Source organism: Xyrauchen texanus, chromosome 37 (genome assembly GCF_025860055.1).
Source record: "Xyrauchen texanus isolate HMW12.3.18 chromosome 37, RBS_HiC_50CHRs, whole genome shotgun sequence".
Lineage (NCBI taxonomy): Eukaryota > Metazoa > Chordata > Actinopteri > Cypriniformes > Catostomidae > Xyrauchen > Xyrauchen texanus.
The window spans coordinates 33462007-33486282 of NC_068312.1; the positions used below are offsets into that span (position 1 = coordinate 33462007).

General features: G+C 37.4%; 1 protein-coding gene across 1 annotated transcript in view; it reads right to left on the minus strand.

Moving 5' to 3' along the window:
* The window catches only part of LOC127631117 (chemokine-like protein TAFA-5), a 69409-nt gene extending 45516 nt beyond the window's left edge, over window positions 1-23893 (minus strand). Inside the window, exons 1-2 of the mRNA XM_052109110.1 lie at window positions 23180-23893; window positions 4679-4828 (exon numbers count right to left, since the gene is read on the minus strand). Coding sequence (XP_051965070.1) covers window positions 4679-4828; window positions 23180-23276 — 247 coding nt within the window. The 5' untranslated portion in view covers window positions 23277-23893. The remainder of the gene's footprint in view (window positions 1-4678; window positions 4829-23179) is intronic.
* Between the last annotated feature and the right edge of the window lie 383 nt (window positions 23894-24276).

Consider the following 24276-nt stretch of genomic DNA (forward strand, 5'->3'; position numbering starts at 1 on the left):
GCCGAGGACCAAACTACGGCATATCCGAAAACCGGCGAGCAAGAGTTTTTTTTTTCTTTCTCTCTCTCTCCTCCCTCTCTCCCACTGCCGCTCCATGTTGGCCTTGTTTGTGTCTTTTGGTTTACGTTTTATATAAAAAATATTATTTATATTGTCAAGCCGGTCCTCGCCTCCTCCTTGCCCTTGTTCCCTTTACATGTACCTTATATGGTACTGTTTATTTTTAATGTGTGGTTTTCCCAGTTATTGTTCTGAATCCCAGCATGTTCATTTGCCGGTCATGTCTCCTAATGGATAATATGGATTTAAATACAACTTTGGAGAGTGAGAAGCTTTTTAAATAACACAATTCACGTAGCGACATTCGGATATTATTGGGTTTTGCCTGATGAGACGGGGAAAACCATCTGCCGTGAATCTCTACAGAGATTTCAAGCCAAAGGGAGAAACACCAGCAACCTTATTAAACAGCTTCAGACACATCCCACTGCTTCTGCAGAATACACATGGGTTAGTGCCACTTCATTTAACCTAAATGCTTTATCTCAACATTTACAGATTTACAGTTTCTCTGAAAAATCAAACATTGCACTCGTTTAATTTTTTTCCAATTACAAATGCATGGTGGTGGTAAATTCACACTTATGATCAGATCGGCATGCGTGTGTGTAATCTGCATTTGCCCTGTTGTTTACCAGGAGAGAGGGGCTGAAGTGGTTGAAATAATGAAACAGCTGCTCAAAACAGTATTTTCAGTGTCACAATATCTTTATTTTTATTTTACCAACATTCAAATAATCACAGAAATAATGGAACAAAAGCTTAAAGGCCATTACCATTTGAACTGGCTGTTTTGATGCAGCAAATTATTATTATAATGGTTTTTTTTTTACATCAAACTAAGAATGTATTTGGTAACAAGTTAGTTAATTTGAGCCTTCTCCCAGTTAATCATTCAGTTATTTTCACCACTTCCGGAGCAACAATAGAACCACCTTTGCTATGACAATCTGTGTTAAGAATGAACACACAATCGTTTGGCATTGGGATACTACATGGTCTCGTGATACTTTAGCTGCCTGGTATAGTCTTGTAAGATATTATTATGGTATCGTGACAACCCTACTTTAACGTAGTCCTGCAGTTCAATTAGTACTCATACTAGCACTTATAATGAATTTGTACTCATTGTAGTTCTAGTACTGACATAGAACTTGTTCTCATACATGAATATAACATAAAAATAAACACGAAGCAGCTCACAAACAGCATCATTTCCTATTTCTTGTTTCCCATGGATTTGAAAATAATAGTTACCACCCACTGACCAGTACATTTCTGCAGAGAAAACGAGTCCAGCTTCAAAAAGGATTAATCACACTCCCCACACACTGTCTCCCATGGTACCTCTGTTCTGCATCATGACTCAATTTGTCTCTGTGTGTGCATGCAACACCTGAGCCAGCTCTGTCCATCACAGCACACCTACATCATAAACCCCTCCAGGGACCCGTCCCCCACCTGCCATCACTCTCCTCTCAAGGCCCTCCACGATCTGCCCCCTGGAGCCTTCTGCATCAAAGACTCACCTACAGTCTTAGGGCATTTAATGGAACAGAGCTCAACAGTGGCATTCCAGAAAATTCTTCAATAAAGATTTTTAAGCCTTGAGCCACACCAACCAGCTACGGAATGAATAAAAACACTACAATGTGATTTGAAGCAAAAAAGTATTTTGAAAAACAGAAAAAGCTGTGAGATTTTTGTAATGACAACGGAAATACATGAAGCATTGTCTCTAATGATACATCATCCCATTTTATCTATTTCTGTGGCAAAATTACAATTAAGTTGTGGCAATGTTTGCCAGAAGTTTGCTGAAACACAATATTTTCAAGGGTCAAGCCACAGGGTTCCCAGGCTTATTGACCAATGAATTTCCATTACTTTTCCATGACCTTTCCAGTTGTTTGTAATTACTGGGAAAGGATTTCTAAAAATCATCCAAATTCACACCGATCTGCAAATAAATCATTCAGACTGATTTGTTAAATGGTTCATCTGTTTCCTTAAAATAAACTGACCCAAAAGAAAAATATTCTGTTTTTGTAGCTTGTAAGATTTTACAAATTTCCACCAGTTTTCCAGGCCTGGAAAGCACTGTTAAAAATTCCCTGATATTTCCAGGTCTTCTGAAGCCAACTTCTCTGACTGGTGGATCTTACTTCGACTCATAATAATATTGCGAAGTACTACACTATTATGGTGTAAAGGGATTACTGGAGAGGAGGAGGCGAGAACCGGATTGACTATATAAATAATATTTTAATTATAAACTTAACCAAAAAGACAAACACACACAAACAGGTGTTGAACAGCTGTCCGTAAATGTCTCTCTCTGTCGCACTGCCGTCTTCGGTCGGCCTTTATCCCTCTCGATGACTAATTATCCTGATTAAAGGGCCAGGGGTGCGGAATCATGATGTATGACGAACCTCCCCTTCCCCCCTTTCCTCTGGAAAGAATTTCTCTGCGAACATGTTGAATGACATTTTTACTTCCAAGAAACCCTATTGTTGAGCTATAGATTAGACAAAGATGGACAATTGGATCTTTAAAATTATTTCTACATTCTTTGAAACTGTAATTGTCTCTGGTCATTGGGTAGGCTGTAAATCTACAGTAAATGTGAATGAGTGCATGTAAGTGTAGTAAAGTGTGTGTGCTGGCAACAAGTCCTTCTTTAATGGATCCACAACTAATGGAGCATGAAGACAGCCAAGAGAGCCAATAAAAATCTATTTCCCACAGCTGTAATTATGGTACTCTCTTGGTTAATTACTCTGGTCTTGCCATTACAAAGTGCTGCTAATGTGTTGTTGAAGATCCTAATATCTAGCATAATCCCCAAAAACCCCATCACACTAAAGAAACTAACACCCTGACCCCAGCTATCAGGAGAACTGTGTTTTTCCCAGCAAAACAACCACTACAATCATATTCAGGTTTATATCTGAAAAAAGGACTGAAATCTACGAACCTTGTGAAATACTCCATTATATCCAGAGCTCGGCAAAATAGACAGGCAGAAATATTCCTTTTAAAGCACAGTGGCAGTCACAATATAGAATTATGTTTCTTTCTTTCGCTTTTTCACAAGGCCTCAGCTGTCCTTGTCTTGACACACCACACACTGCAGACAGGAACATTTCTTTACATGTAGGAAGTCTGACTATTTTGTTAGAGTGTGTTATACAAGATTTTGACAGTAGAAAAAATAAATAATGCGATGCAAATTCAGCAATGAAGTCAAGCTACATGATGTGACTTTGTTTTCGCTGTGAAAGAAACAGGGAAACCGGGGGTAGTTGTCACACGTTTTACTTTAGTGAATCTTTCTCAGTGTAGGTATATTTTATGCCTAGACCCTTCATGGCAGGCTATGTCACATTTCTGCTTATTTTTAAAAGAAAAGGAGGGACAAGTCCAAATGAATTTGTGTGGTAATTAATTATACTGATTAATATTATGTTAATATTAAAGGGGTCATGACATGGGTTTTTTTATTGTATTATTATGTTCACTTAGGTGCAATTATAGTATTAATATATTTTTTTTTAAGAAAAACTTTTAAAATCTAGTGATTTATGACCTTTTCCCACCCTGTTTCTCATCCTCTGATTCAAACAGTCTGTTTTGGGGGCGTTTTCCATTTAAGACTTCAGTGTTAACGCCCACTGTTATGATTGGCTAACGCCAGTGCCTATGTATCAATTATTGACGCCCCCAGCCAGAACAATATGCAAGTAAACTAAGTAAAAACACTGTGATTATTCATAATGAATGAAATTGCGCTTTAAAAAGTAGTTTAAAGTTTAAAATAGATTACTTACAGTTTGCGTCGTCTTTGTTCCCAGAATAGTCGGCACGGACTTATCTTTGAGCAACAGTTTTCTGGCAAAGCCAGCATCATATTGAGATTTGTTCTCAAAACAGTCATCCTTAAAATGTACAGAACAAACGCTTAAGTTAACACTGCCGTGACTGGGACGTCCGCAAAAAATAAACTGCATCCATTTTTCCCTGACGTCTGGATCTTTCGGCAGCTTATTCAGAGGTTTTGTTTGACCACAGCCAGGAACAGCACATCTGTGTGGCATCGTAATTTTCCTGTGCACAAGTAGTCTCTGTCAGAGCTCGCTGTCCATCGACTGAACACTTGTGAGGCGACGGCGATACTGAAATGAGCGTAGTTGTCTTGGCGCTTAAAGCGTAGTTATCTTGTGCTGGAGGCGGTCATATGCAAACGCTGGTACGTCACTTCTAACCGTCACGTCACTTCTAACCATGAATCCAGAACGAGCTGTATTTTGAGCTTGATTAAATAAATGATTCATTTAGAATGGGGAGGACGTCTTAAAATATTAAACTTGCAGGATGTTTTAATGATACAAAGACCTCTTATATACCAAAAGATCAAGGCAAATTTGGTTTCTCATGTCATGACCCCTTTAAGGTCGATTGACTTTAACTTGTATTGAACCTCGAATATTCCTTTAATTAATCTAAAAATAATGAAAATATTTAAACATTTAAAACATCTAGCTCCAGTCTGTCCTGTGTATGTGTGTGCATGTACACAATGTGAGTGTGTATTTGTGTGGGCTGTATCTCTCACCGTCCACGCACGCTGGTCGGGCCCGCATGGTACCAGCGATCTGTCCTCTCCGGCAGGCACAGCGGGCTGTCTGCCTGGCGATAGTGCGCTTGGGTTGACTGCTGTCTCTATTCAACATCACAATCTCACATGTGCCGACTGCCAACTGACCTGTGGAGGACACACACACACACACACACACACACGTTAGAGGCATGTCCTGATTTAAAAAAATTATATGAGTAGTCAAATCTTGTTATTAAAGCTTATAACATTTTAATAATGAGTCTTTCTTTGAGTGCATTGTCAAGTATCAGATCAAGAGTCATAGAAAATACAATATTGGAGCAAAACACAAACATATGGAACAGTTCACTGGCATTATTTCAAACCTGTGTGGTGTTTTTGTTTTTTCATGGAACACACAAAAGGAGAATTTTTTAATAATCTTTTCATAGCTCTTTTCCATACAACCACAATTCATAGTGGCAATGTCTGTCAAGCTCCAAAAAGGACAAAAAAAAGCACCATAAAAGTAGTCCACGACACAGTACTTAAAATTTTCCAAGCTGCCATAGTATCAAAATCAAGTTTGATGGCAGTGACAACAAAACCTGTAAAGTCTCATGACCAAATGTCATAATGATGTCAAGTCTAATGCAACATGTTTGACGCCGCCATATTTCATTTAAAAACTTTGGTGGAGGGCAAGATTTGAACTATTTAAATTTAAGTGGCTTCTGATAATAACTTGGAATATGAATGAGTCGTAGGGACTACTTTAATTTATAGTGCATTATTGGTGTTTTATATATATATGCTAGCCTTCATTAGTAATTCAAAAATGTGACTTCAGACATAGGATCACGGCTCGTGCTGTTTCTAACAAGTCATTGGATAAACAAGGATAGACGGATGGAGAGCGTGTGTGATCACCCAAGCAGATATGCTGTCAGCTTTCTGAAGGTCAGCTTTCTCAGTGGAGAATAGACATCCAAGTAGGGGTATTCCTCCCTATTTCGTGGCGCAAGAGTCATTCACTATAGAAACAGCGATGTCCTCTGCCATTTTAAACAGTACGTATCCAATGTGGAAACTCCGATAAAAGGTAAGCACCTTGAGTTCTGTAATAAATCAGTTGTGTCTCTCAGCTGTGATGAGCCTTAATCCTGAAGTTGTGCATTTAAAGCTGTTTAAAGCTATTTCCTAGCTTTGGTAATGTATTAGTAATACCAGCAATCACTGAGTGCTGTTCTATGTAAACAATGACTAACGGATTCACTTTACATCACCACCACCTGCTGGCTAATATATGTAATTTCATTATTTCATATATACTGTATATATATATATATATATATACTTTGTAGAGGTTGGTAGATTTGGTAACTGAATTATTGTTGTACAGAAAAGAGCTGTATAAAGGTTCTTTGAAAATTATCCTTTTGTGTTCTACAGAAATTATATACTAGTTTAGAAGGTATGATGGTAAGGGGTCATTCTCACCGAATGTGTCATGGCGCTAAAAATAAAAGTGAGACAAATGTTTTAAAGTTAAAGTTCTTTTGGTAACACTTTACAATAAGGTTCCATTCATTAATATTAGTTAATGCTTTATGGTATCATGAACAAACAATGAAAATTATTTTTATAAAAATGTATCAATCTTTTTAATGTTACATAATAAAAATACAGTTGTTCAATGTTACAACTTTTGATTTTAAAAATGTATTAGTATATGTTGAAATTAACACATACCAAGATTAATAAATGTAAAATATTGTTCATTGTAAGTTCATGTTAACTAATGCTGTTTTACTGTTAACAAATGGAACCTTATTGTGAAATGTTATCGTTCTTTCTAACTTGATGGGTGTCTAAAAAAAAATGCTGCGGCCCCAAACAGTGGAAAAGCAGTGAGATGCAACGGTCAAAGACGTCCGTATAGCACATGTCCAAATAGGAAAACTATTGAAAACTGTTCCTTTAAGAAGAACATCTAGTCCAATAGCTCTCGATTTTAGCACAAAATCACATCGTCTCACTCTCTACTCTGAAAATTGTGCAAAATTAATACTGGATCTCCTGAAACATGTCCAAATAACCAATCTTACATTGGATCATCTGAAATGAACCAGAAAAGGCAGTGCATCCATGTTTAGTGAGCTTCCATCAGCCTGAGGTAAAGCTAATTTTCTCATTTTGGGGGAGATGCCATCAAAATAAAAAATAAAAATAGATGGATGAAAGCAGAAATTTCACCTTTTTAAGGTGTCACTTTTTATAAATGGTAGCTTTTTGCCTTTCTCCGGAGGTGTTTTTTTTTGTTCTAGCCTTCCATAAAAGCACAATCTCTCTCTTTCTTCCACTGAGACCACTTCCCTTCAAAGACTGCTTTCACTGACAGGCATAAATGCTTGGCATTTAGTGACACTTTTAGTGTGCTGGCAAAGCCTTCAACTTCTGTTCAAGTGACCACAATGACCAACAAGCTATATAGAAAAAGAATGGAATGCGAATCCAGAGAAAGTGAGCGGGCTAGAAATAAGCTGACTCATACATTATCATAATTCAAGTCAAATAGGAAAGTCTTCATCTTTTCTCAACTTTCTGTCTTTGCGCCTTCATTGTGTTTGATCAAAAATTTGATTGGGTACAACTCAATGAAGCCGGCTGTTTAAAATGGCAATAAAAGCAGATTTACAATATTAATTAATCTTGTGTTATACCGTTGAAGGGCCAACAGAAATGTGATGAAAGAGGATTTTTATATCTGTAATAGAACTCTGGAACAATGATGAATCACCACGACTCCTGCGTTAAGATTTCCTTTCAGAGGAAGCTCATCTCAAGGACGCCATTATTCACTCTGATCAGAATGAAAGGAGAGCCAATCAGATCTCACTGACACAAAAATGGGGGCGGACGACAAAACTACTAACTATTATCTCCAAAATGTGATGACACTGCATTGGAACAACTTTAATCAATGCAAGATGAAAAACGGGCTAGAGTAGACCCCAAGGGGTCAAGGTTTGGGGCCAGCCTCAGAGAGCACACCCACAGTCCACAGAAATTTCCACTATTTTCTGAATGTTACTTAAAGAGATAGTTCATCCAAAAATGATCATATACTCAAACTCACGTCGTCTCAAACTCGCATTACTTTTTTTTTCTTCTTTTGTTCTTGTGCGGAACGCACATAAAATTTTTTTGAAGAATGTATTATGTGTTTTTGTCCCTAAAAGTAAATGGGCTCCAAAACTTTGAAGCTCCAAAAAGGACATAAAGGCAGCATAAAAGTAATAAATATGATCTGAGTGGTTAAATCCATGTCTTCTGTAGGGATACGAGCGGTTTTGGGTGAAAAACAGACTAAAATTGAAGTCCTTATTCACTATAAATCTTGACATCCGCAGTGTCCTTGGTGCATGCTGCTAGGGCTGGATGTTGGAAAAAATTTCCCGATTTGATTTGATTCCAATTCACAAGCTCATGATTTTATTAGTTTCTGATTCAAGTGGGTGAACTTCCGTTTTAATGTCCAATTTGCTTACTTGAGAAAGAAATTATCTCTCATCTAATGCTGTAAATTATACAGGGAACCCTCTAACTTGGTCAATTAAAAAAAACAAATAACACAAAAAATTAACAGCTGGGCCCATCTTTCTCCATTGAGGGCCATTTAAAAGTAGTTGGGTATATTGACGAAGAAAATCAACCGATCTCTAAGCCTGAATATCTGAAAAGCACCACAAACCCCTCTAAAACCAATCTACAGACCTGCCTGAGAGACCAGCTAACACTACCAAACCAACAGAGGCTTATTTAAGCCTCAATTCAGCATTGTCCTTGACTGTGATCAGAAAGAACAAAGAGCCAATCAGCTCTTATTGTCAAAGAAAAAAATATGCAAAAAAAAAAAGCAAAACTACAACTGTCTCCAAAATGCAGTTAAGTACAAATCACTCTCTATTCTTGCACAATATTATCTGCCAAATGATTCTAGCTTTAAGCAGTTGCTGATTGCAATGCTTAATAGCATATTCAATAGCATTCATCATATTTTACCCCAAAACACACACACAACAGAGCAACCCACCTCCCATTGCATTATCACTTGACCCATTGAAATGCAAAGACAGCAGTGTGGAGATGATGACCAGAGCTGCTTGGTCAACAGTCAGCACTGAACAGGCTTATTAAGACAGACGTGCCATCTAACATAGCTCTCACGTGCACAGCCTCCCTACAGGACACACAAACAGTTTCACAATACAGCAGCCTGAACAATTACTGTATCAAAACAATAGGGTTAGGTCAGGCGAGCTGTGGCACAGTCAGACCTGCCTTTCAGGAAGAAAACAAAATAATTGTATACAACATCAAATAGACTGGCAGCCAGTTCAATTTCGACAATGAAAATGCTTGATATTTTAAAAGACTGGAAATTGTTCATTTCAATAGATTCTCAAAAGAAAATATATGTGGTGCTTGCCTGAGCAAGGATGCTGAACGGGGTTGCCATGGTATTACCAAGCATTTTCTAAATGGTCATGTAGGCCTACTCTGAAATCAAACCCATTCTGCCAAATTACTGACAAGTGCCATCAGACAGTTTAGCATCAGTTGTAATGCGTGATTACCTTGTTATGTATGGGTACTGATTAGGGATGTGCACGTTACGGTTTTATTTATTGATTTATTTTTATCTCCCTTTCTCCCAATTTGGAATGCCCAATTCCCACTACTTAGAAAGTTGCCTCCGCTTCTGAGACCGCCAATCCGCACATCTTATCACGTGGTTCCTTGTGCATGACACCACGGAGACTCCGCATTTGAAGGCCCATGCTACTCTCCGTGATCCACGCACAGCTCACCACGCGCCCCATTGAGAGCGAGAACCACTAATCGTGACCACTAGGAGGTTACCCCATGTGACCTCACCCTCCCTAGCAACCGGGCCAATTTGGTTGCTTAGGAGACCTGGCTGGAGTCACTCAGGACACCCTGGATTCGAACTCATGACTCCATGGGTGGTAGTCAGTGTCAACACTCGCTGAGATACCCAGGCCCCACGGTTACTGTTTTTAGCATTCGGTTAACCGCAAGGTTTCATGGAACGGTAATTGTTTTTTTTGTCGGGAGTCAGACTCGGGAACAAAGAATGTTTATTGCGAAGGAATTTCCTCAAACACACGAAATAGCAGCAATAAAAGTGAACAGTGAGCTATGAGCCTTAACAGTAAAATATGTAGATATTCAAATGATAACCTCTCACATTAATCTTAAACAAAAATAATCAAATTGTCACTGCATGTAGGCTAGTAGGCTAGTACATTTTTCCCATACACTACTGGTTGTTGGAAGTGTATTGTGCTGTAGAAAATATGTAAATACATTTTTTTATAAAGTTTTTATTATGTGAAAAAAATGGTTAAAGTGTATTATTTTTACTCATTTTGATTTTCAATACTTTGCACATTAAAGAAGGATTAACTTTCAAATGATGTCATCCATAACTGCTGTACAATATTAAATATACACAATTCTGTCTACTTTATTTCTCAATACACTGCATAAAATAAAATAGAAAAAAAAACTTTATTCTATAAACCTGTGTGATCCATTAATAGCTTGTAATACAAACCTTTTAAATGATATGCTTTGGCTTTTCATTTCTGTAAGACGAACAAAGACTGCTTTACAAAACGTATGTGTATGTGGTTTCATACAACAAATAAAAAGCATTAAAACTTATATTTTAAATACATAAAGATGAGAAAGAACCTGTGGTAGTAGTTCATACATTTTAAATTATAAAACAACATTTATTAGACCGCATATCGTACGCCACACTGGCTGATAAATGACCAAAATGACCAGCGGTATTTGGCAAGAACAAACAAAATAAGGTGATTACTGGCCGAGAAGGATAACAAAGAGGTATACAAATATACATACAAATAATATTTTGTAATTATGATGCTGATATTAAATAATTTCAAAAATGTTATACAATGTTGAATACTTTCATTTATACTAAAATAAATATATACTTCACTTACGTTTCACTATCTGGTTATAAAAAATAACTTATGTCAACATGGCGAAAATACACCGATCGCACGGGTAGGTGGGGTGTGGCTCCTGATTGTGATGAACTCTGGGATACACTTTGCCTGAAAGACCGCTCTGAAGTGGTATTCGTGCTAGTGTGTATTTAGTGTGGGTTCAGTGCAATGAGCTTTGGCGTGTTTTAGACATGGGACAGTCTTGAACACTTCCTATTGTGTGCATGCGCACTCCAAAACCGCAAGCGTGGGTATTGGGACAGGGCCATTGTCATGTGCATGCTGTGGTTAAATAGCCTCTTCGGGGTGCTTTGATTTTTAAATGGTTTAAAATCAAATGGCATTGAACTTGTCTAACTACTGTACATTAATAAGCACATTAAAGCAAAAGGAAAACACTGTCATACTGTTTATAAAACGCTGAAACTTTCCTTGGTGAAAAACAACCTGGAATCGTGTTTAATGGTGTAACGGAAGTACACTTTGCAACCTGAACTTCTTCAGAAAGCAGCACAGCACAATGAATGAAACAAAGAAGGTGTTTTGTGCTATGTTTATAAAAAAAAATACAGTTATTTTAAATACAAATGTTGAAATCCTGTGCAAAATGCTGAAAGAGAAAACAGTACATAGAAAAACAGCGCAGATGTACAGAAAAGCATGTTTGAACAGCCCCTTACTCGCCCTATACTCAAAAAACTGACCCAGAACCAACGGTTTGTCAGAACTTGTCGAGTTCGGGTCGGGTTGAAAATGTCTATTGCACGTGTAGAGTAACTAAATAGTGATTTTGGTAGTCGAATTGTGGCACGTTGAGCGATTAAACGAATGTCAACTATCCGTGCACATCCCTAGTGCTGACAGCACATTTGAGACACAGATTCTGGACCCATAGAAACTACACAAGTAATTGTGTTCACATAAATAATGGTAAGCGTAATTTGAAGGATGCATTTTTGCCCTAAGATTACAGTATTAAAGCGGAATTGTGTCGTTTCTGATTCACTAGCAGAATCAAATGGAATTGCAGAAATAAATACTGTTGTCAAACAGGTTTCCCAAAAACTCCAGTCTGATCGCACTGTGAATTCAGTGACATTAGGTCGAAAGATTTACTGCTGAAATCAGTCTGTGCTTACCGATATTCGAATCACTGCCCCCAGTGGCCACATTTGGAAGTGTTATTGAAAGTATGGGCACAGTTTTCAGGTGGAATGTCCACAGAACTAGTTTTTTGTTGTTGTAAATTATGTTATAGAGTCTACAGGAATGCATATTTGATTTACCCCCTATAACAAACCCCAACCTTAAACCATTAGCGGAGTAAGTGTTTGAGTTAGGATTTTGTTCATTTAGGTTTGCTAAATGAAAACTGCATTATCAACTAATGTTCAGCGCATTACCACTTGACAAAAAGTTTCCTCATTCAACTTAGTCGAATAAATATATTATGAAACGCATGCCAAGAGCTAAACTTAGAGGCAATTTCAGGACACACGTGTAAGATGCAAAGTCTATTGAAATTGTTTTAACCTTAACAGCGATGGGGGCATCTTGTTGAGTGGAGATGAGAAATCCCAGCAGACATCATTATTGTAAAGACTATGGAGAATGCTGAAGGTCACCTCTCACTGTCTCACTTGCTCTCTGTCTCTCTGATCAGTCTTTCTCCAAAATAGAGGCAACAACCTCTTTCCATAACGGCCCATATTAATCCTCTACAGCTCAGAATTTAGATAAGAGAATTAACCCATCCTTCAGGCTCCTCTGATGCCTCTATGTTTACACTGTTTTATACTTTTTCATGCAAAGGACACACACACTCACTGAACCATTCAAATGGCAGCAGACAGGGACATCGGTAGCATCAAGCAGAAGAAACTGGGGGCAGTTGGAGCACACAAAATTTCTTCAATCCCAAATAAGTCAGAGTGACAACAATTATTTTAAATATGCTCTCTCTGTCTTAGAATACTAAATACAATCGTTAAACTTTGTGCGAAATCAAAAAAACTTATTCTAAAATATTACAAATATTTCTTCTGCTGTCTAAAGTTAAAGGTGCACTCAGTAACTTTTTGTTTGTGTCATCTTGGACTTACAGTGACACCTAGTGGTGTGAAGGCGGCATCTTTCAAAATCAATAGTTTTCAGTTACAGATGCCATAAATATTCACTATTCACAATCAGTCATGATTAATTTAATCCAAGTGTGAACGTGTCCAATAACAAGACGGTTACTGAGATTAAGCAAGTAGAATTCAGTTGGTCATACAGCCCCCATTAGAGCACTCCTGCCCCATGCAGAATAAAAGAGGTTGAATATGGCTGGAGTCCTCATCTCATGTGAGTGCTCATGATTTGACACACGTTTCAAAATTACAATTCATTTATTTAGGTGTAAAAAATGTTAATGTGGAAAAAATTACTGAGTGCAACTTTAAATGCTTTTGAATTCAAAAATAATATCTATTTATTTACTAGCTTTGTTGTTTAAAATGTAATATGAATAACATTCTTATACTGTCACTGGTAGAACTATACAAGATTTTGGGTTGGAGGCATAGGCGGAAATCGCGGGGGTTGTCCCCCCTAAAATATCATTAAAATATGTGTATTGTAAATAATATAATGATATATTCTTAAAATAATTGTTTAAGAAATAAAATAATACAAATGCAAATGGAGCAACAACAAAAAAACCTTGGTGTCCCCTTCAAAAATTGCTCTTGAGAATTGTTACGTTTATTGTCCCCCCCAACATTTTGATGAAATATTCGCCCCTGGTTGGAGGTTATAGAGTGCAACAGCCCGCCCACTTTTTGAGCCATCTTGTTCCAGAAGTTTTTTTTTTCATTGATTTGTCATAAAATACTTCATTAAAAAGTTCTAAGACATGAACCAAACCAACCAGCTCCAAGATGAATCTCAACATTACAAAATTTGATTTGAAGCCAAAACATTATTTGACAATCGGACAACAAACATGGCACAGGTCTATGTACTTAACATATTCAATGAGATAATGAAATATAATCTAATCAAATAAAAAAATATGGAAAAATGGAAAACTATTAGTTTAATTATTAGTTGGTTATAAGCATAGAATCAATATATTTAAGGTATATTGTAAAATATTCAGATATATTTAAATATTTAAGTGGTTTTGAGATTGTAAAGGGAGTCTGATTCGATTGTGTTAGTCAGTTTGTCACAGGAGTGGAGGTCACTGCTGGGCTCTTTTGCTGCAATTCTCATGGTGGCTGCCATGTTGGGATCCCATGACCAGCCAAATATTACTTGCTTAATCTCAGTAACCGCCCTGTTATTGGACACTTTCACTGATGCATTTAATTAATCATGGCTTACTGTGAATAGTTAATTTTTGCAATGGCCTTGGTAACTACAAAATGATTGTGTTTGAATGATGCTGCATTCAGGCCAATAAGTGCCAGTGTAAGTCCAAGACAACATTAACAAAAACTTACTGACCTTTAATAATCTGTTTCCCTTTGGAAAAAATAATGTGATTTTTACCTCTGGAACCAGACTTCTGCGCTCTATTGTAGCACAAATTAATTAGGACATAAATATTGTTAATCTGAATTGAAAATTGAATCTTTGCAAAGTCTCTAGTTGAAGACTAGACTTTATACAATTACTTTTGCTTTAAAGTAGGATATAGGTGAAAACTATTCAGTAATATATCGATTTTTTGGAAAGGAGTGTTGTAACAATTTTCATAAAAGGAGAAACAGGAGCCGGGTGATCAGTCCACGTATTGTGATTGTTTACACTCTCAAACAAAAAAACAGCCTTCCAGCGGCAACTTAAAATGGGCTTTCTGTCACAAACACCCATGCACCGATACCGGCACGCGACACGCGCACGCGCATATGACAGGCGTGTCAGTCTCTCCCTTCTCCGGAGTCTGGCTTCCTTTTAAACTCTCCACAAGAACACGAAACAGGTGTTAGACTTATTATAAACAGGTGACAATCCTTTCCATTCTCATCTCCCGATCTCGCTCTCCATTCACACACTAACGCTCGACCACATCCCCCGCCAACACAAGTGTATTATTATCATTTATTTGAAAGTGTTGCAACATATGCGCATAGACTTTACATATCTATTAATAGTATTAATAGAGTTTTTTTTTTTTTTTCTTTGGCATATATTAATGTTTAGACCAAAAAATTACAGGTACTGTGTATTTCTGTTTGTCAGTAAGGAAAAAAATTATAATAATAATAAAATAAAATATATATATATATATTTTATATTTGATATATTTTTTTATTTTATATATATATATATATATATATATATACATATATATATATATATATATATATATATATATATATATATATATATGTATATTATTATTATTTTAATTTTTTTACAATTTATCCTGGTATCCCCTATCTGTTTTTTCACTTGTTTCAACAGCCAGGTGATGATGTGGCCTGAGATAAGCCTCGGAAAACGAGATAGCGATAGATGGTTTGACATGCCAACAGCTCCACAGCCATTCCATAATGACAGGAGATTTTTCTGCCTGTTTAGTCCAGACAGGTAGACAAAATCAAATGATAGGGATCTACATATACCTGGGCAAAGAGCAGCACCCAGCATGCTCATGCTGCTAGATCACACCCAGAAAGGGTTAAGGCAATACACATTTAATTCACTTGGCGACTATCTTGGTAAATCCCCCTGGCAGCTGTTTTTCAGACAGTGATGATGCATTTCCACCTTAATGTAACATCGTAAATCTAAAAACTTTTTATTATTAAATGTCAATTTATAACACCATACTTAATACAAAACGGTTTTCAAATGCATCAGCTGAGGAAGCAACAGTGTCATAATCCATCTCTTTATTTTTTTCCCACTTTTGGAAAGTTGTGGAATGTAATAGGATTTTATTGCTGTTGAAGCAAATGGGACTGCAAAAATGATTTTTGTTTTGGTATTCACAACTAAAGAGGTTTACCCCACTATAGTTTGTGAAAAGGGTCCATATGCATACAAGTACAGCTCCTATCTACAGTATATTAATGTGGTTAGGTTTAGGGTTCTGTTGAAAAATCTTGTGAGCTCCCTTGCTGTCTACTGCCTACATAGGCAATGGCTGTCCAAGGCAGCATCATGACCAACTGTAAAAGTAACCTCTACACTCTATATTGGTGGCAACTTGGTGCACCACACAGAAGCAGACCAATACAAAACAGTTGTTGTTGGCATAGTAGCGACAGTGCATGGAATGGGACATCCATTTACAGTAGCCCCCCCCCCAAACACACACAAGTTTTCAGATTGTTCCTACACTCCTGGTAATATGACCCAGACAGGTTGAAGACAGGTTTTGTGAGATTCACCCAATTATATACATTTGGTCCATAGACAGTACAGCTAATACTTCAGATCATGCTGCATCCTTTTGCATTGTAAAAAATAAGTCTGAAAGAGTGTAGGCTTGTAGTGCACAGATGAGGAACTGGCTTGCTCTGTCTTTGCTTTTAACAGTTATGTTCAGCAATAGAGACAGTTGTAACTTTTTGCATTGTGTACTGAAGAGCTAATTAACTCACGCTAACCCTCTAAGAACTCTTTTTAAACATTTCTCTCATTTAGTGCCAACCTCAAATGGAATGACGACAACTGTAACAAAAACCGAAAAGAGTTAGCTATAAGTCTGCGAACAAAGTGTGCACTCTTCACATGCAATCTGACAATAGTTAACTGAGAGAGCATTTCTTGCTGGAGAGAAAACGCTGGAGCTAATATAATACGGAATACCACACCATTCATCTTCTTATATCAGGCACTCCAGAATTTCTCTCAGTTAAGAGAGAGAGAGTTAACAGAGGAATGCAACGAACAGAACAACGCAATCTGAGCTAAAGCAGGCTGCAGTTTGACATGAATTAAATTCATATTTGCCAAGCTGCGAAGAAAAAAAAAGAAAGAAAAATGGGTTTTTGGTGCGGCACAATTGATTTCGCCTTAAAAAGCTGTTCAGTTTTCCATAAACATTTGTTCACTTCTGCGACTTCATTACCTACAGAGGCACAAGTGGTTTCTCGCCACTAAATTTATGACACGGGCAATCATTAACATTTGCCATGCTTAAAGCTAGTGCTCTTTGTTGAGGAAGAAATTGCATTTTGCAAATTGTGCTGCTGGAAATGACATATCTGTCCTACCCACCTACACAACATTATGACAATGGCATTTAAGGAGAATGCAAAAATAACCATGGATTCATACATTGTGCTTTATTCAAGTAATCCCAGTGGATACATTTATTGCTTAGAGGTTGATCTTCATAGCTCTGTGGATTTAATGGAGTTCTATGATATGTTTCATTTGAGTGTCAACTTTATCTCAAATAAGAGGAACAAAAATAAGATGATTGTTGACATTCAGTCATTTACTCTTACTGCATGTGTAATATATAGCAGTGGAGTATTTAATTTGCTGTATATGATTTCAAATTTGATGAGTTCTAATTGAAATATGACTTTTGTTTGTAGACTTTGGAGTCTTGCCAAATCTGACCACATTCTGAGACATTGTTGAGATCTCTTCTGAAACTCTAGTGGAGCCGCATATGAGATTATAGGGGTCTTGAGGAGGTGTGCTGTAAAGGGAGAGTCCAACCAAAAAAATGATAATTCTGTCATCATTTGCTCACCCTCATGTCAAACTTGTATGACTTTCCGTGGAACACTAAAAGAGACATTTCAAAGGATACTGGTTGCTCTTATCTATGCAATTCCCAAAATATGCAATAACGACTTCAACTGCCATCTGTTTCTTGCTCAAAATTATTGCATGACCTAGAATATCAGTCAATGACACGACGTGACTTTTTTTTAGTCCGGATCTATCAAAAATACATTAAAAATGGTAAGAGAAAAAAATAAGAATCAGACAATTACTTGAATACACCTTCACATCTACTTTGATGAATATGTTTTCAATTTCAAAGTCACTTTGATATTTTTGGGGCAGGTTTAAAGTAAAAAAAATGACTAAGTGGTGTAACAGTCCAGATATAAATTCAATCAATCAATAAAAAAATCTCATAAAACACTGAAATTGTTGAAAAAATAAAGGTTGGTACAAGCAGTTTGAAATGATAATTTTTCATTATATATTTGAAGAAAAAATTACTTTTGTACACCAAATTAAAGTGATGTGGTGTAAACAACATGCAGGTAGGCTTAAAAAAATTGTCTTTCATAGACAATTTATATGAAAATGCACATTTTGTTCAGGACAAATGGAGAAAAAAAAAAAGCTTCTTGATATTTGTCTTAAAATATATATATATTTTTAAAAAGGTTTCAAGTTGTAATGAAAATATTTGAAAACCCTGTCCTTTACACCACCACTTGACATTTTTTGTCATTTTTCTTTTAATTATACAAATGTTTTTCATAACTGTATGAAATCAACAAAGTTTATATGTTTTAAACTAGTTTTTCAAAATATTTCACTTCTTTTTTCATCTCAGTAAACCTTATTTGCCCATGACCCATATGCAGGGCTGGACTGGTAATCTGGCATACCGGGCATTTTCCATCAGGGGCGTACTGGCCATCGGGAGAACAGAGGGGGCTGGTAGGATGGGCCGCAATGAGCTAAAATGAGCCGATGCGTTTTGCAGAACGGACCACAAAACGGCACCGCGATATGCAGAAAAGATCAGCGAACCCAACTCTATAGATGGAACTCTGTCATTTCCAATTTTATTGTTAAATAAAGTGGCAGTGCTGATGGTGGTGACAGCTCTTCCATCTGTCTATTTTGTGGCCTGGAGTGCACACCCACAGCCAAGCGCACTTTGATTTCCTGTCGTTGCCACGACGAATGGCGGCGCTTTGTAGGGGGGAGCTGTCAGGGCAGAATTCACAGCCACTCAGTGTGACCCACACATTTCTTTGTTAACGAACCCCCAAAAGGCCCTGCCAGACCAAAGCATGTGTTGTAGGTAATGGGCCTACTTAAAACACACACACACACACACACACACACACACACACACAGTAGCTGTTTTATTACACTACTCTCTTAGACACACACACATCAATCCACCCCTGGGCCAAACATGCTCCATCTGTCTCTTCAACATAGACACATTTACTGATATGAATTATTGCTTCCCATAGAGGGCATTTTGGATAATATTCAGAGAACAGTAGTTTATAGTATGTGTAGATCTACTACAAATCAAACCGTCTTAAATCCACACAATGAAGCCTTTTCAGTAAATCATAGATAAACTATTCCAAATGATTTTGTAGCTGTTTTCTGTGTTTTCTTATACCAGCCAATATCAATAGTTTTAAAATGCAATTTATTTTAACTTTTCATGAATTTACCTTTACTGCTTGTAATAAAATATTTTCATATATTTTTGTGATTTCAAATGTGTGCAAATTGAGAACTTTATTTTACAACATATATTTTTTTACCCAGTAGCTACTTAAAATCACTTTAAATGAGGGTTGTTGTGGCAGCTCTTGGGTCTCTGAGGAATATAAATAGATACAAAATGTACAGTCTTTCTATTCTGGGAAAACAAACCAAAAATACTGATGACTCATCTTGCCTGAGAGGTGTATAAAAAAACATGTGTCCAATGAAATGCTCTCTAGAATGAGAATGATCAGCCCCCAATACCACCTGCCACTGACTAGCAATAGCAAGTGGGAAAACATTGTTCATGTTTGTGAAACTAAAGGCTATTATTTATTTTTTTAAAGAGTCCTTTGATACTGTATGTTCTGAATGTAGGTGGGTTTGTAAAACAAGCGTTAAAGTGTGGCATTATTTAAATGAAATATTATAGTAAAAGTGTTTTGATATAAATAAGAGCTGTGTGTGAATTACAGTGCTAAAAATGATTGCTTGTAAAGACAAAATCAGCCGTTGTACCCGTGATTTGTGTGCAAGTGAATAAAACGGACAGTTGTTGTAGCACCTCTACAGTTAATTCAACAAGGAAACTGTGGCGAAATGTAGAACGTGGCACGTAAAAGTCAGTTTGCAAAATGTTTGTTATAGTAACATGCATTCTGTGAGAGTAGAGTGCCTTTAACCAAACAAAGCAGAATCTTTGATGTACAGTGCAGCATTTGGCAGTCGTTTGCACCACTTGATAAATAAAGACAAACACTGGTCAATGAAACGGCCTGTTGATCTAACAGGCTGCAGATTTGCACATGCAAAGAAGCTTGTTTGCATCTCATATCGTGAAGCGGCTGAATCAAATTTGCTCAGGAAGCCAACATGTGAGTGTGAGGCAGCAAAATGGAAATCTTTTTACAATATTTAACAAATGACTAATCTTTGCTCTAAGCTTTTCGGGAAATTCAACAATGGAAGGAAAGGGATTTGTTTTTTAATTGGACTCTAGACAATTGGTTTTAATATTGTAAATCTCTCATCTTGTAGCTGTTCCTCTCGTTACGCCGGACATCAGTGATGAAAACATTCCATTGATTATTGCTGATGACATCACAATAGCTCTGTTGTGATTCTGGATGACAGCCCTGGCCTGGGAGGATAGCATAATTGAATCACAACTAAAACACACACTGTTGGCTTACGAAGACACCCACACACACACACACACACACACACACACACACACACACACACACACACACACACAAACACACTTCCATATCACTTACATCTTCCCTCAATGAATGAAGTATCTCGATGAGCATTTGTACAAGATGTGTACACTGGATCTTTTAAAAGGCTATTAAAAAAGAAAAGAGTGATGAGTGTTTTTCATCACATGCAAGTGGTGCTTCAAGAGTCAAGGCCTTGTTTGAATCCACATGCTTTCATCTGTAAATTACTCTGAGCTGGATAAAGAATGAAGGTCACACACATTGATCAATCAATTGCTCACCCAGTGGTAGTGTCATGGATATCATTATCAAAATGAAAGGTCACCATGCTATAACATCACAGCAATCAGAGGCTGCCACTTAATCCGACTAAAGACTGAAATCAAGTTTCTATCATACAGAGGAAGACCAAGCAAGTTCCACAAACCTGTTCTGCAAAGCACATTTTAGTAAACAATTATCTCAAACAGAAGCATATACCAACAACTAAAGATTCCCAAACAACATGGCAAAGACATGAAGGTAATAATCCAAGCTTGCCAAGAAAAGACAACATTAACTGGTAGCTGAAATCAAATACTTTTGGGAATCAGTGTGAAAAGCTATACTCAATCTTAAACTATTGTAAACAGCATTTTGCAAATATTTTAATAATTATTATGCATGCAGCTTTTCATGACCTCATAATAATTGAGAAACTACAAGGAATATTTGTACTAAAACTGCATTTGTCACTGCAGGATCATTAAATGGTGCACTAAGGATTTCCTGAGAAATACTGTATTCGAACTCAACTGCCAAAACGAACACAACCCTCCCTTCAGTGCTCCTTTGGAAGCTCCGCCCCCAAATTCATGCATGCAAATTCACTCCTTTTACCACTCAGAGGTCTCTCCACCACTGAAATGCCTCGCCGATGTTGACGCGGCTCCTAGCCCTCGACTTATCATAATCCTTCTTTCTTTAGTTTATACTCGTCTGACCTTTTTCTCTTCGCATCGTTCGCATCGGCCAGATTTGCCGTCCCTCTTCTAATTAATTTTCCTCTCGCTCTGCCCCCACCCCCCATTCTGTGCACTTGCAAGAACCACCACCTGTTGCTGATTGGCTGGAGTAGTGTTGTGTGGATCAATCTGAGCCAGGGCTGTGTACAAATACTAGATTTTTTTAAGCCCACCCACAGAACGGACAGCTAACAAACTGTCAGGAGATATTTGCAGAAGTTGACAAAAAAGTGTATTGGATTAGAATTACTGAGTGCACTTTTAATTTAAACCAGTATGTAACTTTTAGTATAAACCAGAAAAAATCATGAAAAACGTAAAAAATATTAATAAGAAATTGATAAAAATTGTTACTGTAAATATCAACTAACCATACTTTCGATAATTCTGTGATATTTGGCCACTGATTTATCAGCGTTTGCGGCTGAATTTTGCATTGCATTTTTCATATACTACATTCTGACACTTTTCTATTATTGTGATTTGAAGAAATAGTGTATCTTAGTAGGTTTCCCTTCTTTATCTGAGCTCTAGGCCACAAACTCTAAAAATTGACAACGTATAGCTATGCTATAGCTCCGAGATGGTCTAGAAAGGCTCTTTGATCCCTATTACTACAAGACATCAGTTCACGCCTACTAACATTTAGTGTGCTGAATGTCTCCATTATCATGGGGGATTTGAGCAGCAGGATGCCCATAAATCTGCAATATTACCATGTGAAGAAGCCACAGCGAGATTAAGTGTTAATATGCAAAATATCTCTAATTGTCCTCTCTTTTATCTGGCTTCCCCTCCCAAAACCCCATCCTACCCCTCACCCCCCACTGACAGCCATCTGCAAAACTTCCACATCAGCACACATATGCTGTGCCATGGCTGACATGCCTCCCAGTGCCTTTTTAGGGCAGTTAGCTGATCAACTATGAGTCAGATTTCAACCCCTCCCAACTCAAAGAATGACCATTCTCTTCATTACCTCTAGAACACACAGAAATTTCAAATACATGCACATACTGCTAGATAACTCATTTTATTCTACTCACTACATGGTGATTTCACTATCCAGTTTCACCATACCACACTTGTACAGGTATATTGTACAACAATTGTTACACTGTGTGGATTCTATATATGAAAATGTATTGTAGTGTACTGTAGGTAAATCGTGTATTTACATTGCATATTTATTATAGAGCGTATGAATACTGAATATTTTATATGGCATGTTTCTGTGTCCTTTGGAGAAAACAACCAAGTCCAATTTTTCATGCAAATTAGCTAATAAACATGAATTATGATATTAATACACATGTGCACACTTGCACAAATGACAAACCCTAGTGTGTAATACATTTTAGTAGGCATTGATATACAAATACACACATGCATATAAGCATTTAAGGTCCCTAAACCCATTATTCACAAAATTAGGATTACCAAAAGCCAAAAACTTTGGGGACTGCCGTGTTACACACTACAACCAAACCGACATGGCACAATGGACTCCTTAAAGCTATTAAGCCTGCCCTCCTTTTTATGATCTGAATTTTTTTATAATATATCACAAGCTCCCCATGCAGGGTCTCTCAAAGGAGTTCTATCAATTCTACACACTATAGGTTTTGTCCCCTGGCAGTCAAGAAATTCTAGGCAAATCTGAAAGCTGTATTTTGAAAAACTTTAAAATAAGAACAAAATCTGAGGTAAGCATAACGCGGATGGTGTTCATTTGTACTCTGTTACAATAGTGAAATTCATGAAGTGCTGCTGAACACTTGCCTTCTTTAAGGAGGTGGGTGTAGATCATCCACAGCATCAGCAGGCAGCAGAGAGACGCGCCTCCGCCGGCACAGAGCGCCCGCATCCCCGACTGCATCCTCACTCCGTCCCTCAGATAATAATCCAGGCACCCTCCTCAACGCAAGTTCAAAGCAAGCTGCATTACTCCATAGATGTTTACGGGAATGTGACCGAAACTCGAGGATCCTATGTGAATTTTAGGACGCGCAGTGTTTTTCCTTTTTACGCATCTCATAAACACATACAAAAATTAAGAATTTTAAGGACGGATTGATAATAAATAGTCATTATTTAACAGTTTTTTGCTGAATTTAAGTGCAAATGAATCTGCGTTAGGATTACAAATCAAAGAAAAAGAAATTAGATCGAAAACTCATCCAAGTAAATTAAAACGATGTGGGTCGTTTGGAAATCACGCAAATCCACTGCGGTCAGTACAAGTATCCACACCGGGGTGAAATGGTCAGTGGTGCCAGTCCAATGGTAACAGGTCCACAATGTACGGATGTTGACTGTAAATGAGCTAGTACTGGCTGGAGAGGAAGGTTCGTTTAGGGATCTCCAGACATGCGTGTTCTTCAATGTCACTCCGACGTTTCCAAAGTCACCGGCATCATTTCGTATAGAAACTGTCCTATTGAGTTACACAGAACAGTGAGAGAAGCATTTCACGAACATTCACCGTGATGCGTGGCTGCATTCAGCGCGCGCTCTCTCCTCCAGAATACACAAACACACACACACACACACACACACACACACACACACACACACACACACACACACACACACACACACACACACACACACACAGGTGCAGCTATGAGGACTCTCCATAGACATAATGATAATTTTTATACTGTACGAACTATAGATAGAACTTTCTGCATTTAGTATGTTTTTAAGCAATTTTAATCATTAAATATCATCATAAACCACATTTATAGCATAATACCCTTGTAATTACCAGTTATAACCTAAAAAAAAATGTCCTCGTAAAACACTCACACACACACACACACACACACACACACACACACACACACACACACGCGCGCGCGAGGAAAATAGGGATG